The sequence below is a fragment of the Plectropomus leopardus genome, chromosome 17 (assembly GCF_008729295.1).
Source record: "Plectropomus leopardus isolate mb chromosome 17, YSFRI_Pleo_2.0, whole genome shotgun sequence".
In the NCBI taxonomy this organism is placed as follows: domain Eukaryota; kingdom Metazoa; phylum Chordata; class Actinopteri; order Perciformes; family Serranidae; genus Plectropomus; species Plectropomus leopardus.
In genome coordinates, this window is record NC_056479.1 from 22482362 (window position 1) to 22500041 (window position 17680).

General features: G+C 38.4%; 1 protein-coding gene across 1 annotated transcript; it reads left to right on the forward strand.

Annotated features, from left to right (window-relative positions):
- The first annotated feature begins 1350 nt into the window (after positions 1-1350).
- slc6a16a (solute carrier family 6 member 16a) lies at positions 1351-17659 on the forward strand. The gene is made up of 12 exons (XM_042505363.1): positions 1351-1585; positions 7809-8037; positions 8769-8926; positions 9944-10070; positions 10155-10330; positions 11400-11510; positions 11695-11936; positions 12071-12254; positions 13458-13659; positions 15240-15399; positions 15494-15656; positions 16227-17659. Exons 1-12 carry the CDS (start codon positions 1583-1585, stop codon positions 16578-16580), a joined length of 2109 nt encoding a protein of 702 aa, XP_042361297.1. The 5' UTR covers positions 1351-1582; the 3' UTR covers positions 16581-17659.
- The last annotated feature ends 21 nt before the right edge of the window (positions 17660-17680 follow it).

The window sequence follows — 17680 nt, forward strand, 5'->3', positions numbered from 1 at the left end:
CCAAAGCAAGTGCGGCGTAAAACCCAAAAACTCTGTACAATAAGTAAAGATAAGTAAAGATGTACCAGAATTCTTTAATGTCAACGTTGCTGCTGTTTGGGTACACCTCTTACACACCCACCAAACAGAAGAAAACATATCTCAAAGCCTATTGCACACCATTTTACACTATTTTAAGAAGCACGTTGTTCAATCTGGAAACTGTAGCAAAATGGTACACACCATTTTGAGATTGAAAATGCCCCAGGAGAAGTTTCAGCTGGTTGCAATCTGCAATCCTCACCACTAGATGACACTAAAACTGACTAAGAAACTAAGAAATGGGACTTAATGAAGAGAAGTTGGCTGATGCATTCTGAGAGGAACAATATTGCAATATATGTGCCTTGTTTGTAATGTTTAATTTCTTTATTATTGTATTATTTAAATGAACTTAACAAATTATTAGTTGATTGGATTATGGATTTGTTAAACTGTATCACTTGTATGGAATATGTTTGTTTTTTTTTGTGCAATTCGTTTGACTGCGACATATTTCTACAAGTTCTTAGTGTTTGTCCAGTAGTGTTGCATTTTGTTTGGGGTATATAAGAAATATAATATTAAATTGCATTTTTACGTATAATACACCAGTATGTGTGTTCTAAACCAAGGTGTTTCAGTATCACTTTAAATTCACAATGTGTCATTGTGTATGGAAAGGAAAGGATGATGATATATACCAGTTCAAGAATAGATGAGGAACTGGTGGCAAAACAGAACAGATTGCAAGGGCAAAAATGCTAGGGCGGCTCTGATTAGCCATTATTCTGTTTTGTATATGGCTTTATGTGGAATTAACTGGGATTGAAATTACAGCTGAGTTTGCTTTTCTCACATAAATCCCTCTGAACTGCCTCTATTGAGTTTTTCTTTACTTTTCTTCTTGCAACAATCAGTCCAGTCAGAGCACTAATATATCTTGAGCTGATGGAAGTTATTTAGGATTTAATTGGGAGTTAATTGAGCGCTTAATTGGCGTAGGCAGGATTTGATCTGCGCTCTCTGGAAGAGACTTGAATTGAGCTGAACTGTACCCTAATTGCACGATTATACGCGCTTTTAAAATTGGCGGTTTTTAATATTTTGTGTTTCCATTCGGTATAAAGCAGTACAGTGTGTGTGATTACAGTCAGGGAACACAACTTTCTGCAGGCGTGATTTTGTTAAGTCTCCAGGCTGCGCACAGTAACATGCAGCAGTGTGTATTCTTGTATTGTCCAGCCCAGCTGAGAGTTTTGGGGCAGGGCAGTTCAGCCCCCTCAGTCCTCCCATTGGCTCCATCTGCGTTAACTTCTCCTTCATGTCCTCTCGGGTTGGTAACGACAATTTGTTCCATCGCGTGAAACGTGGCCACAAGTTGTCAAACTTACATGGTCGGGACTTTTCTCCCTATGCAGATTGCATTTGTTAGCCTATAAGCAAAATCAAAGAAAGTAAAAGTTTAAAAGAAGCTTTGTGAGAAAGAGACAAAGTGACGAGCAGGGAAACCAGCGCCAGGACTTCTGGAAACTCTACTCCTGTCTTGGACCTTGCTGTCAGCATGGTATGTCCACAGCACACCGAGGTTCTGCTTTTGCACTGATTAACTTTTTGTGCTCTAATGCCCAAAATTAATCTGCTTTAATTGTTCACATGTTTTTGCGTTTTCCTTTTTTTTCATGTGCGAAGTTTGAGACTCATAGGTTGTATAATGTACCGTTACTAGACTCCATTGTTACTTAATCGGTCATGCATAGGCTTTAAGGCTGTGGTTTGTCCCTCACTTTGGATAATCTCTGCTGTGCAGCTGATTTTCTGTGCAATTGTTCACAGGAACCCCCCAGCTGGCCAATATGTTCAGACACAGATAAGTTTCAAAACCCACAACAGTCAACCTTTACAAGTATGCAACTATAACATCCGCTACATTTGAAATAACAATAAAGAAACTGTATACTATACACCACTTCAGACCTGCAAAAATAAATACGTTAATGAATAAATAAATAAATAAAATAGATACATTAATAATAATAATAGTAGTAATAATAATAGTCGTTTTTATTTTGATGTGTACAGTTAGATTGGTCCCTTCATTTTGTGGTACCCTACTGACTGACATATAACATTGACAACTATAAATTACCTTAAATTAAAGCTTTAAGGCAGCACTTTAAGATTGTAATCACTGTTACACTTTAGATCAAATGTAATGTCAGAGCAGTGGCCTACTGTGCAGTTGTCCACAAACTAACAAATGGCAGTATGCAGCCTCAAATATATTGTCCCCCATAAACATGTATACTCTTGCAAAATTAAGGTAAAGCATACTGTATAGAGGTATTTTTTCATGGTATCCCATAGGCTGTAAACTACACTGAATGGGGGGGGGGTTATGCAATACTATGGGGAGTGTGGGCAAGCGTATCATATGTGTATTTGCTTACCTGCACAGGCTGTTGGCATTTTGCCTTTAAATAAGTGTATGTTGGAGTAGATTCTAGCTGTAAAACATGTTGAGACAGGCAGAGAAAGTGACTTGTTTGTTGTGATGAACTAGATTATAGCTGGTAATATACTAGCTCCTGCAGCGTCTTGGTGCAGTCCACACCTAATTTATTTGTCTCTGCTTCTCTTAGTTCTTTACATGTAATCCACAAGATTTTTTTTCTGTATTTTGTGGTTGCTAACATGTTTATGCACAGTCACTTGTGTGATGTTTTGCAAAAAGCAGATATATGAGCACTGCAATAGATCTCGCGAGCTGCTCATTTTTAGTCTTGAGCTATTATAAAAGTCAACAGTACTCTTGATTAATTCCTGTTTTGCTGTTTGAGCTTCATCCTGCAGCAGGTGGCCTGAATGAAAGTTAACTATGGCAAGTTACCTGATGAGTGTGATTGTTCAATTTACTTTTGAGCCAAGATGGATGATTACAGAAACATAACTATGTCCTGCAGGCAGATTGCCAAAGAGACTCTGGCTCCTTTTCAAACATGATGTGGACATGTAAAAGTGCACGCATGAAAAGGTCTTTATTCTGGCTGTTTGTGGAGGGCTGGGGTGTCTGCAAACTGAGACGCATGTCCAGTCGTGCTGCGTAAGGCTTATTTTAAAACACATAAATCAAAGTGCTTCACACATTGAAAATGTGTAACAATAATTTATTGCCACTTTATGGCTTTGTAAGCGGAACTGTCCTCTAACATTTCTGAATCATGAAACATGTTCAGTAATGTTTCACTCCTCTCATACAATTTAGGTAGCAGTAAATGTCTGAATACATGAAGGCTACATTTGACTCCACTGGGCTAACAAGAGAAATATAAATCTTTGTACACTGTAAAGCAGTCATGTTGTAGTTTGTAAAGCATTTAATTTTGTTGTTGACACTGTCAGAGGGGTGCTTTGAATTCATTTTATGGTCATTTTTAGGTTGCAGTTAATGTTGTTGTTATAGAAAATGGCATAAATATACTGGTCCTCTATATTTGGATATTCTGGTGTGATGCAGTAGTGTCCAACAAACAAGCAGCAATTTCAAACTTTTATGATGTAGTTTGGGCAGTTTCAGGTTATTGCATTGCATGACATCAAATATGTGTTTCTTTTTGTTTCTGTCTTTTTTTATCACTCTATGCAAATTTAACAGTCTATAAGAACAGATCTAAAGAGTCAGAGTACTAAGAGGGCATTGTTATAAAAAAAGAAAACTGTGGCACAGCTTCACTATATTATCAGCTATAATCTAGAAGCACTGAGATGTTCAAGATCAAATTTAGTCACTTTCTCTTCACCTCTAACCATGTGTCATGATTTGAATCCATCCCAATATACATTTATTTATTTAAAGTAAATCTGCTCACACATTGTACAGGTGTACACAAGCAAATACACATGTTGTGTGCTTCCCCACTCTCCCCATAGTATTGCATAATCTGAATAGCTGTCAGTCATGAAACCACTCACATTATGTTATACAACAACACACGACAACTCACACCAAAACTGTCTATATTGATAAAATGCTCTACAGCTAAGGGGAAAAACATGCATTTTGATTTGGGGGTGAACTGTCCCTTTAACATAGTTATCTTCTTTTAGTAGATGCCAGTTAATGGTTGTAAATGCATTGACCCTGATTAGTAAAAACTTCACAGTAAAAAAACTTAATTTATTTATTTTTTTGTTCTGTCTCTGTTCACTGAGGACAGAAGTGTGGTCGCTTGTTTTCCAAATGTACCCAGAGATAGATCCTGGCTGACCAGTAGGCGAAAATTTACAACCACTCTGTGTGTGTGCTTTGTGCCTCTCAGTGTGTGTGTGCTGGGGGAAGGGGGCTATGGGGCAAGAAGATAATTTAAGGTTAGCCAAGTATAGGAAAGGAGAAATATACTGTAGTTTTTCTCCTAAAAGACTGTAACAAGGCCCACAACTGAAGAATAAGCATGCAGAGTTTCTTTGAAGCTGTGTGAAAAGTGTAAATTGGTTGAAAAAAACTACAAGATGACCTTATTTAGACTTGCTGTATTGTTGAGGAGCAATTGAGGAAACACTGAAATATCCAAACACGTACATCTGACCAAGGTTTGCATTTTATCAGCATTTATATACAGATCTGTTTGAATGACAAACTTTACATTTTGTGTTCATGTTGGTTCTCTTGTTTTCAGTCGTTTTGAAGGGCTTTTCTTTTTCTTTGAAAGGAAAGAGCTCCACCACCAAGGTTAATCACACATCTGATAGCCCAACTTTATCAGTTCACAATATAATAATACAGAATCAGGCTCTGGTAACCTTGGTCAATTGCTATCCAAGGTTAGCTGAATCTGGAGGTAACTAGGGCTGCAATTAGCAATTATTTTCATCGATTAATGATAATAGTTTAGTCTACAATGTCCAAAAATATTGATATCTTAACATTAGGGGTCAACTGCCGATAACGGTTATTAGTAGTAAATGAGACCGATAACCAATATTTGGAATCGATATGCATTTACAAAAAAAAAAAAAAATCTGTCTGCCAATATTTAGAAATTTCAATGTAACAAACTCCAACACAAAACTTTTTAAAAATGCCATAAGCAAATATTTAATCAAAGCTGAAGGCTGAACTTTTTTTTAATAAAGTCAAGTGAAAGTTTGAAGAAAAAGAATAATAAATGAAAGCTTAGTAGATAGCTAATAAAAGTTCCTCCCATGCTGACACTTTCTTTGCACTTTTTAATTAATTAATTTTACAGACGATCATTAAAATTAAATGCTGATACAGATACTCTGCAAAATGTAAAATATCAGCCCCAATAATCATCCAGGCCGATAATCTGCCGACCTTTACTTCAAACGTCTTGCTCTGTTGGACTATTAGCTCAAACCCAAAGAGGTTTAGGGAAGAACCAGTGAATGTTTGGTTTATCTCAATTCATAACCTGTATGATTACTTGATTTTTGAAAATTGTTGCAAATAAATTTTCCCAATTACTGACTCCTCTATCAACCAATGAATCAGTTTAGCTCATTATGTAACATTTAATGGTGTTTGACACACGTGACTGACAAAACAAAAGTTTTTGTTGGTCCATGATAAGAGTCCTCAAAATGTTGACAAATTCTAACAGACTTTCTCCTGCCTTGTTACCAACTATATCCACCACATGGTTCACCCATGCACCTCGGCACCACCCACAGTGTGAACCAATGTAAACTGAACACCTCCCACTGGATTCCCCCACCCACACGACACCAAAGACTATCCCTCCTTCACCCAGCCAGAGGTCTGCCTCATGGCTAACTGCTCATACCAACTTCCCTCCTCTCTATTTGTGTACGCAAGCATATTTCAGTCACTCTCGCACACTCTTCTATGCATGTGTGTATACATATTTGTGAAATCACCTGACATATCTGGCCATGTGTCCTGTACGTACCAGCCACGTTCTTCTCTGGGTCATACAGCTCCTGTAACTTTCCATTCTCAAAAGCTGATACCAGCAGTGGCACAGCGAGGACATGTCCTTAAGCCAAGTTAAGACATTTTGGATCTAGCCCGCGCATTTGAGCTGACTTTGTTGGTGAGAGTGTGGAGGTCAAGTGTAGTCTGACGATCTCATGTTTTTGAGCAAAGAGAGTTTACTGACGCAGAATATTCTGGTGGTCTAATCACCTTTTATTTCGATAATATTCTTATAACAAACTACAATACATAACACATACAATCATCTATTCCTTGAAAATGTTGCCTAAAGATGCAATTATTGACAGTGTAAACTTATAGTCTTTTGCAGGGCAGGTCGAGTAATCAAATTTGATTTTCAATGATGATCTTGGTCTCCAACGATTATAAAAAAATAAGCTAATGAAGAGAAAACAATTATTGTGCTGGATTCCATTTTGCAGTTATCCCCCTCACTGTGTTTTGTGTTATAAATCCAACCTACCCCTTTCCTTAAAAGTGGTGTGCTTTGACCCCTTCCTAAAAACCCAAACTCTATCTCTGTGGCATGTTTAGTTTGGCTTGAGCCTTTTTTGCAGCTGAATTATATAAACAATAAAAATTAATCTAAATTAATAAATGCATGATGTTTTCTAACTCAATATTTAATGGTGTTAAATAATTTCTCTCAATACTGACCAAATTAATCATATTTTTGATTCTTGCCATAATTGAGCAGCGGTAGTCTATGCTCTACCAAACAACATATTGTTATTGATGTTAAAGTTGTGTACCCTAAAATTTCAGTCTTGTTATGTTATGTCATAAGGTGTGGTGACTGGTGGTATCAGCGAGTGCTGAATAATGATTAATACATCACGTTTTCTTACTGTTTCACAAGAAAACCCAGCTGAGTTTTGCCAGTTGAATTGAATTTTAATGTGATGCAGCACCAGCAGGAAATGTTGGGTTTGCATGAGAAGCAACTTAACACAGCTTTGAAACGGCTGTGGGACAGTAAGCTGTAAGTACGACCGAAAGTAAAATTCTGCATCATTTCCTGTGAGTTCCTTATCAATGTAAAGGAATTTTGAATCCAGCGTAAGCATGGAGGACTCTGCCACTAACAATAAAAACTACTTTTGTGAAATAAATATGAAATGTAAAAACACTGATTGGCAATAACAAAAAATGGCAGCCATAAATAGTTTAAAATACAGGGTTCATTTCATGAAAAACATTTCTACAAAGTTATTATAACATTGCTTTGCTTTTTAAAAAAAAAAATACTTGTACATGTTTTTGCGCTACCCCCTTTGCTATTGTAATGCTGCAGATTTCACCGCTGTGGGACCAAAAAACAAATGATCTTTTTTTGTTTTATTTGTAAACCGCTCATTGTACAGACAGGATCTCATATTATTCTCCTTGTTTATTTATGAAATTGAAGAGCCAGATGAGTTACAGTGCATATGTCTTACTAATGTGTTTTCACGTGTCAGATGAGGGGTGGAGGCCGTGCACGTTTTCATTCCCTCCTCCAGACTCCCAGTGGTCTTTAGTCATTTCTTGCAGACACTGCGCAGCTTGTTCAAAACTGTTGTGGTTCCTGATAAATGATAAGCTGGACACGATGGGTATCTGCAGACATGTTGAAGGCACTTAAACACATGTTGCATGTGATTCAAAACGTATTGTTTGCAGGTGTGCGTGGAATATTTCATCTTTATGCATATCTTTTCTTCTTCTTTTCTTTGCAAAAAATATGTTTACGTTCATCGGTCGATAAGAAACTTTATGTCAGCTGATTATTAATGGCTGTCATTAATTTTCTTTCTTCTTTGTTTATGAAAAGACGGAGAAACCTCCCCTGGACAGCAACGAGGAGGACGTAGCCTGGCTGGGCGAGGGCCAGTCTGAAACTCAGCTTGCAGCTGGGCTCGGTCCAGATGGAGCTGAAGCATCTGATGCAGACCGGCCAGCATGGGACTCTAAGATCCAGTATGTGCTGGCCCAGGTGGGGTTCAGTGTGGGCCTGGGGAATGTGTGGAGGTTTCCATATCTTTGCCACCAAAATGGAGGAGGTGAGTGTCTGAGGGCCCTTACACAGTTAGTGTCTGGCTGTTGGAGAGCACCCATCCTAGTTTTTGCAGTGTGTCCCGCACTGTTAGCCTTTGTCGGCCCTTGTTGGCCTTTGAATAGCTGTTTTCAGGCAGATTCAGCATATTTAATGGTCGTCAGACCCAGCTGAGCCCATCAGTGAGTGAAATCACTCAGTGCAAGAGAAGGAAGATGGAAGTTAGGGAAGCAAACAACATCTAAAGTCAAGAGGGTGTGAGACCAAAACAACAGAGATTATTGTTTAGCCAGTAAGCTCTTTAGCAGAAAAGGTTTGAAAATGTTTGTGTTATTGTTCGCTGGCACACGTTAAATTTAATTTTTTCTTTCAACATAAAGTTGTGTTATTAATGCACTAACTGGCGTCATGACGGTCTTCTGGTTTAATGACGAATACAGAATACCACTGCCTGCTTGTAAGGAGGTATTTTCTGTCACACAGGCACAGAATGCACGTACAAGATGGCTCTGGTCTTTGCAGTGTGTTTCCAAAAAATATGTGTATTTAACTTGTTGGCTTTGACTGATTGATCACAGTTGCTCTTTGAAAACCAGTAACTGACAACTTCAAGTTTTTTATATGAGTTTTTCTATGCTGAAAAGTAAAGCAAAAATAAGACAACATAACACATAAAAAGAAAAATTTGTTCAAATATAAATGCCTTCATGCTTTCAAATCTTCCTTCCCTCTCTCCAGGGGCCTTCATGCTGCTGTATGTTTTTCTTTTGCTGATTGTGGGAGTTCCACTGTTTTTTATGGAGTTGGCGGCCGGCCAGAGTATACGACAGGGCAGCATCGGAGTGTGGAAGCACATCTCCCCAAAGCTAGCAGGGATTGGTTACTCCAGCTGCATGGTGAGGATTTGTTTATTTTTTGTTCCCTTTTTTCTGTTTTGGGTTTGAGATCATAATGTTCATGTATGAGTGAAATGTTGGATTAGTTGTGAGTTGGGGGACAAATAAAACCCAAAGTGGGGAATCAACAAATCAGAATCAGAAATGCTTTATTGATCCCCGGGGGGGAAATTGTGGTTCGTTACAGTCGCTCTGATGCCAGCATGAAGAATTATAGCAAGTATATATCTTTACACACACTTCAGCAAACGTTTACTGATAATATCTCTGCTAGACTGCTGTGGTTCAGTAGCTGACCGTCTGTCTCATGTTTGGGCTTTAAAGATCACCAATATTTTGACATGAGCCCCAGAACAAAAAGATTCATAAGCATGAATGTCTTCCTCCATTGGTCTCATTAAAAAGCCACTGCATGTATACTACCTCATTAATCACCTCTCTGTAAACAACTTTCTTTTTTTATTACTAGCCACACTGTCTGTATACTTAAAGAAAGGACCCTAATGACATCCTGCCATGCTGTAATGTGAGAGAGGTGGTGCACTGAAGTGCTGGCAGTTTGTTGCGTAACACTTTTCTGTACAGACAAGAAACAGCAAACAGAGTGGCCAAGAACTTTCTGTGCACATACGGCATACAGACGTGTACTTGTGTGCATAGACGCCCATGTTTTTTTTTTTTTTTAACTTCTTTTCCAAAAAGCCTCATTGCTCTGTAAGTCCCAGTCAGTGTCACAAATCATTACAGCCACACTTGAAGCATACAGTGTCAACAGGTTCATTATAACTGTTGGGTCATGCGTACATGAAATCAGAAAAAAAAAATAAATCCTATTTTAGGTCACTTGATGTTTGCTGTTTTCACATGGAAAACAAATTGTTAACCTTGAAATAACATTTCACAGACTGCACACCATACAGGTCAGCACATACTGCATCCAATATCACAAAAAGACTTGCTATGTAAATACTGAAAATTTATAAGTAAATCATTAATGAGCTCTTTCTTCTCCCCTAGGTGTGTTTTTATGTGGCTCTTTACTACAACGTTATCATTGCATGGAGCTTGTTCTACATGGGAAATTCTTTTCAGTATCCCCTGCCGTGGGAGCAGTGTCCAATCGATGCCACCACCAATGAGACAGGTGCTGACAGAGCTGAGAAGTTGATAAAAATTAGATTTCATGTAGATGCCAAATATCTATAATGTTGTCTGTCCTAATCAACAGTGAAAGAGTGCGCAAGTTCTTCTGCAACGTCATATTTCTGGTTTCGGAAAGCCCTTAACATCACAAATTCTATTGAAGAGTCTGGAGAGTTTAACCCCATCATGACAGGCTGTTTATTGGCTGCTTGGGCAATAGTCTCCTTGGCTATGATCAAGGGCATCAAGTCCTCTGCAAAAGTAAGTAAACCTCTCCTCTCTTTGTCAGCCCAATAATAACCTACTCAGTTTTATGCTTGTATCTCTGTTAAAGGAAGACTATAACTTGTTCACTTTCTGGCGGAGAGTTAGATGAGAAAATTCATACCACAAAATATGCCAAAGCATCAGTGCCAAAAACTGCAGTTCCTCAAATGACCACTGGAGGCTGGCTCCAGGAGGGAGTCAGTCCCCATAGAGCCCCATCTTAAAATAACCAAGTTTAATGCAGAAATAAACAGGTTTATAGCCTTGTACAAACATAGTTTTGGTATCTTGTGAACTCAGCCGTTTAAATGTTATTTAGACTTAAAGTGAGTGACAGCGACATTTTTGGTTTAGTAACATAACCATGGCATAACCCAAGATATACAGACTATAGGTGCTGCCAAAGCTGTGGCTATTTGTTTTAGAATTTTTCGTTATTTATTAAAGTAGTAAACTGGATATTGAGATTTTGTGTTACTATTTTGTTTTAATGGTTTTAAGACTTTTTTTCTTGAGTAAAAAAATAGCAGTAGCATTATCATATTTAACCATAGACTGTAATTACACCAAGCTAGCAGCTAGCATTAGCGTTAGCTCCAACCTCTCGTCCAACTATAATCACTTCTCATTACTTAAAAAAAAAAAAAAAATCACGGTGGCTATGTTATAGTTGGTCCTGGCCCTATCCAAAGGCAACAAAATCCATCTATCAACACTCTTAAAGATCAGCCAAGTAATCGTTTGGAACATGTAAAATGGTGAATTGTAATTTTTACATGTTGGTTTTTGTATCAAATAAAGAAACAAATAATGTGTGAATTAGTAACCTCTAGAGGCATTTTTTGTTACCTCCGGATTGAGTCAGACAAGCTGCGTTCCCGTTTCCAATCTTGATGCTAAGCTAAGATAAGTAGATCCATTACATCATATGTGGCAGGCAGACATAAGAGTGGTATCAGTCTTTTCACTCAACTCTCCATCAAAAAGCAAATAAGCCCAAAATGGAAAGCTATTCCTCTACTGGCACATAAATCATCTCCCATTTTTTTCCCCCAAAACTTAGGTAATGTACTTTTCCTCAGTCTTTCCCTATGTGGTGCTCTTTATTTTCCTGATCAGAGGGTTGATGTTGGACGGCGCGATGGAGGGAATCACCTATATGTTTTATCCTAAAGTAAGCACAGATTTCATTGTGTGTTTGATCACATTCATGTCTTGATATTTATTGTTGTCTGAGGAATACCAAGTAAAAAATGTTTAGAGTGTATTTAAAATCTTTGAGGACACTTGCTTCAATTTGTAGCCTTTATAATAATTAAGACTTAATGAGATCTTATTTTGTGGTATTTTTCTTTCAGCTGGAAATTTGGGGTAATGTGCAGGTGTGGCGCCAGGCTGCTACACAAGTGTTTTTCGCCCTCGGACTGGGCTATGGCTCCGTTATTGCATATTCTTCCTACAACCCAGTCCACAACAACTGCCACAGGGACGCGCTGATGGTCTCCGGCATCAACTTCATGACCTCAGTGCTGGCCTCACTGGTAGTTTTCGTCGTGCTGGGTTTCCGCGCCAAGACTATCGCACAGCGCTGTGTGGCTGAGTACGGATGTGTACATGTGACTATTGGAGATTGAAACTGTTATTTGACTGGTCTCGATAAATATTCACAATTAACTGTAACATTGGAGTGAATGTCTATCTTATATTTTATTTTTGCACTTTAACCCCTTGCAGAAATCTTGGTCTTCTAAGCCTCATGTCATCGAACCAGCCCTCTGCTGGCCTTGGTTGGCCTGGAATCAACATAACAGATCCAAGCTCTGTGTCTATAGCTGAGTACAGAGAGTGGTACAGCCACCACAGCTCCATGGTGGGGGCTAACATCACTGACTGCAATATGGAGGAAGAGATGAATAAGGTATACTTGTTATTATTTCATCATTTTTTTCTTTTGTTTTTTTATCTTCTTTATCATAAAATTCTGCAGGTTTCCTTGTTTTCCTTGTCTGTCCTTGAATATTTTTCCCCTGTTCCTGTCATGGTTGTACCTGTCAGGCCACTCTTGTTTTACTGATTTTTTTTCTCCAATTAAAAAAAAAAAAAAAAAAAGATATCCCTGAGAAATAATTTTAATTGACTTTCTTTATTTAGGGGTTAGACTTAAGTCATAGCATACTTCACAAAGAGATTAAAAAAAAGTATATCCACTAATATGTAGTGACCACTGCTATCAGCCCTATTGTTCAACACTAAGATGTAACCGGTTTTGTGTCACTGGTGAAAATCTGATTTATTTATTTTTTAGCCATCAAGTACCATGAAAAGTTTTGATGCCACTGCCTTTTCAAAAATACATTTTCGAGAGAGAAAATAACTGCCACATGTTGCTTTATGACGAAGAAAAAAAATTACAGATTCAACAAAGATGGATATTTCAATAACAATAGTAAGAAGGTTTGGTGCTGAGGTTCCCAGGACCCCCGAGGCATCTGTGAGGCACTTAAAATATCCAGCTGGCAAGAGGAAGAAAACATGTGGGACACAGTATCTAGTATATCTCCTGGAGAGATGGGAGCAAGCTGTGATGGAGGAGTGAAAGTAGAAACTAAAGAAACAGAGGATGGGGTACAAAAAGTCATCTTATCTAATAGTGTTTGTTTTACTGAAGAAAACTACTAAAACCCACTGCAGAGACTACTACAGGAGTACTTCTGGTGGTGTTATTGAATTAATACTACAAATAGGACTCAGGATTGGGTAATGTCACATATCGCTGCTGTTGCTTTAAAATTACTATTTTTCAGGTATTAGGAAAAAAGCGCTGTGTTTGTAGAAGGATTCAAAGGAGATAGGAGGTTTAGTCACAAGCTTTCTTAAATAATTTTTTTAAAAATCCACTGTTAGACGTAGAGGGGAACCAGTAGACTTAATTTATGAAAAAAAAAATGAAAATAGTGAAACGCGAAGATTCAAGGTTTGCACACGACAACAACGATATCCTATTTTATCTTTGGGTGTGCATAATCTTAATATTTGTTTGCAATTTTCGGTCTACATTTATAAAATTCTTGTTGAGACTTATTCCCATTTTCTTTTCTGTCCTCCCTTCGTGTGAGCGTAGGGTGTTGAAGGGACGGGCCTGGCATTCATAGCATTCACTGAGGTGATGGCCCTTTTCCCTGCCAGTCCCTTCTGGTCCACACTGTTCTTCCTGATGCTGCTCAACCTGGGCCTCAGCACCATGTTTGGGACTATGCAGGGAATCCTCACACCTCTCATGGACAATTTTAGCGTCTTGGGCCGCCATCGGACCCTCCTCACTGGTAACGTACACAAGTAAAAAAAAAAACTCACACAGTGCTTTATACTGAAGGCGCTTATCATCATCTCATCATGCATTTGGTTGTGCATGTGTGTGTATCTGTATGTTTACAGCTAATCTCACAAACTACTGGATCAATCAGCTTAATATTTTGTGTGCACTGTATGCTTGGGGATCTCTCATGGTTGTGGTAATTGAAATTTTTTGAAAAATTGTGTAAATAACAATTTTATACTGTCGTTGATAGCTGACTCATCACTCCTCTTGACCAGCTGGTAGGGGCCAGTTTTTCAGAAATCAACTTGACTCAATGCAATAGGCCTTACTGTCTATTGCAGGCCAAATTTTGGCCTTTTTTATAGTTAAAAAACTGACACCCATAGAAAGGTTTGGTCTCATTTTGCACTAAAGCATATGCAGATTATTCCGTACCGATTATGTCGTGATCCACTAAAGTTAGGTATGTCACAAGATGAATAAGTGCCTGTTTTTGTTATTTTTGGCACCATCTTGACTGTAAGGCAGCCAGAAAGGACACTTCCCCCAGGCTCAATTGCGACCAGATTTTGTTCTGTCACTGCGTCATACCACACCGGGAGCATTTCAGAAGCAGCCTGCCAGATTTTGTAGACTTTCAGGTTTCCTTGATAATTCTTCTTCTGCTTTAAGTAAATAATCAGGCTATGTAGCTAAATAATTTTTTTTTTGTCTTTTTAAATTGTTCTTATTGCTGTTATTTCCTACTTTGTTGTGTTGTAGTCTACAGAAAGAGTCGATACAAGCCAAAGCCCAGTCATGAATGACATGGATCAGATGAAGACTTCTGGCTGTGTTTTAGTCATTAAAAATAAATCTATTCTCATAATTACAGTGTCTATATTTCACATACTGTTAGCATCTGTTAGCAGGAAAACTCGATATGTTCTGTTTAACCACCATAGCTCTGTCAAAAATAGCCAAGGCGTGTATTTTTATGCTTCTGACAAACCTCTGAAACACAGTGTGGCGCCTCCACTGAAAAAACAAGGATTGTCGAGAGTGGTTGCGATCATCTCACGCGGCAGCTTGGTAGAGATATGCACTGGACTGAGTGTATTTTCAAGTTTTCGTTAGAGATTGCTCTTGTCCAGGTGGTTAGGATGAAGATTTCTACAGTAAAAATGTAAGTCCTCTCTTTGCAGGAACTTAAGTCACTCGAGTTCAGAGCTGATTAAAATGACTTTAAAGTTGTTTTTTGGTGTCCAGCTAAATAATTTTTGGCATAATATCATTAAAGAGGCAATTCTTTTTGTTATGTTTTTTTCTACATAAAATTTGAACTTAAATCTGACCTTTAGCCTTGATCTTATTTTGAAGTTAAGGCACTGTCACAAAATAGATCAGGTCTCTATTGTTCCACAGTAAAGGCCTTGTGCATTTTCACAGTAGTGGCTATAAGCTTGACAGCATGTTCTTCTTTTTTTTTTATCTGCATCTGCATCTTGAGACTAATAAAATCAGTTTGCAGTTAATGAAAAATCATTAAAAGGTTCAAATATCTACTATTTTCCAACCCTGCCTGCCTTCTTGTTTGTTTTTCAGTGTCCAGCTGTGTTTTGGGGTTCCTAATAGGACTGTTGTTCACTCAGCGCTCAGGCAACTATTTTGTGACGATGTTCGATGACTACTCTGCAACTCTACCATTAGTCATAGTAGTAGTCTTTGAAACCATTAGTGTGGCGTGGGTATACGGAACAGATCGGTAAGAAATCAGCTTTTTGCTATTCAATTATTTTTATCATTTCATTATTTGTTATTTTGAAAAGATGTATCACCTGTGTTTCCCCTCACTGCAGTTTCCTGGATGACATTGAAGTCATGCTCAAATGGCGCCCTCCAGTGGTGTACAAATATCTTTGGAAATATGTGTGTCTGCTGGCGATGGTTGGTCTTCTTGCTGCTAGTTTGTTGCGCATGGTCTTCAAAAGGCCCACATACACCGCCTGGAATCAAGCCACGGTAAGATACTGCACTGCTCTCTGTCCCACACTGAAAACTTAAATCTAAAAATTCTCTTATAGGTTTCAATATACGTGACATTCACCAAGATTTGTAAATTTGTACAACTGTCCCTAATAACTATAATAATCAACTCAACATATTACTTCTATTGTCAATGTGTTTTGATGTCTCAATTATTTTGTTTAAAAATGACCATTTGCATATCTCCTAGGCTACTCATGCCATATTACCTTATTTTTTTGTGAAATTTTTTAAGAAATCATAGTTTTCTGGAAAAAAAAATTGACCATTTTTCATGAGTGTTTTCTTCAATTATTATGAATTTTCTCAGTTTTTGAGATTCTTCACTCACTGTGGAGGCCTGTGAGAAAAATGTTTTCTTCAGAAGTTCAACATAACAGGGTTACTAAATATGCAAATAGTCATTTTGCCGATGAAGTCTTTAATCTCAACTTGTCTATTTTTTCAGTCTCGCCAACAAAAGTAAGGGACTTATTTGTACTTTGTTAAAGATGGTTAAGTCTTGAGCAGTACTGTGCCTGCTCATGCCTGTCTCCCTCTCTTCAGGGCTCTGAGGTCAGTCTCGAGTACCCCGGCTGGGCTCTTGCTATGATCGTCATGCTGATAGTCTTTGCCAGCTTGCCCGTGCCTATTGGCTACATTCATTCCACACTGAAAAACCGCAGGGGCCGCATCACTGGCTCTGAGGAGGGAGGCGGCCAGGAGATGCACCGCGAGTTGTACACCAAGTGCAGCTCGACTGAGCTGCTGGATTCCAACTCCCACCTCCGAGTTACTTCTGAGGAAGAGGAGGCTCACCCCAGGACTGCCTTCCTACCGCTGGGCAACGAACACTACCGGCTTCTGCCCCAGCAGGAGGATGATGAAGATGATGATGATGAACAAGATACAGGGGTGTGAGCATGGCAGTCGGAGGATGAAATGTTTAGATGTTGAACCTCAGAAAGTGTACAAGCCAGACCCTGCAAGAGAGATTGCAAAGTGAAGGGAGAGCAGAATTATTCTTAATCAAAGGAAGAGTCGTTGGGAGGCACCCATTCATAATATTCAGCAAGCTCTACAGCATTGACAAGCCAAAGTTATTCTAACTATTTATATTTTTAAAGATACATTACCAGTCAAATTAAAAGGCTTTTAAGATTCTGTAGTAACTACAACTCCTCCTTGTACCTCACTCCATTCATTTTCTGAACTGCTCAAAGTGTTCAGAAAGTAACACTCACATATACTTGGGAAAGAAATAAGCTGCTATATTTGAAACAAGGAGTTCTTGAAAGGTTTTAAAAATTGACAAGCTTCCACCGTGTCAAATTAGTCTTTTGTTTCTTATTTTATGTTGAGTAAAACCTGAATAATAAGGAAGGCAGCAATGGACAATGTACGCTTTATGATGAGTAATTTTAGTTTGAAGCCAAGTATGGATTTGCATGAAAACATTCTACCTTGCGCAACTGTGATGCGTGTTTGAGAGTGTGCCTGTGTGTCTGTTTGTACATTTACGTTCGTTTCTGTTGTGAATCAGTTTGGATGTGAAATAACAGGTGTTAATATGTCTGTAAAATAACTTTATTTTAAATTTTGTGAGTATCATTTTACCTCATATGACCACAGCAATGTTTTTACATGTGTTGACAAAGTGCTCAGTGTAGCAGTATTGTACTGTACTGTACTGTACTGTATTGTACTGTACTGTACTAGATGAGGACTTAATAAACCTCTAGATGGCAGCAACCTTATTGGATGATGCCTTTTTATGATTTATACGTCACTCAAACCTGTTAACACAAAAGATAATATAGATAAAAATGTAGAGTATGCACATAGGATTTGATGTGTTTTGGCCGTTGTGGCTCTGGAGGTACAGCGGGTTGTCCACTAATCGTAGGATCAGTGGTTTGATCCCCTGTTCCCCCAGTCCGCTTGTCAAAGTATCCTTGGGCCCCAAATTTCTGTGTGTGTGTGCAACTGTTTCAGCTGTGTATGAGGTGGCACCTTGTATG

Excerpts from the sequence above, each read along its gene's own strand:
- slc6a16a (XM_042505363.1), top strand. Across the intron at positions 10,331-11,399 it reads GCATCAAGTCCTCTGCAAAA|GTAATGTACTTTTCCTCAGT; the intron begins GTAAGTAAACCT and ends CCCAAAACTTAG. Across the intron at positions 13,660-15,239 it reads CCATCGGACCCTCCTCACTG|TGTCCAGCTGTGTTTTGGGG; the intron begins GTAACGTACACA and ends TTTGTTTTTCAG.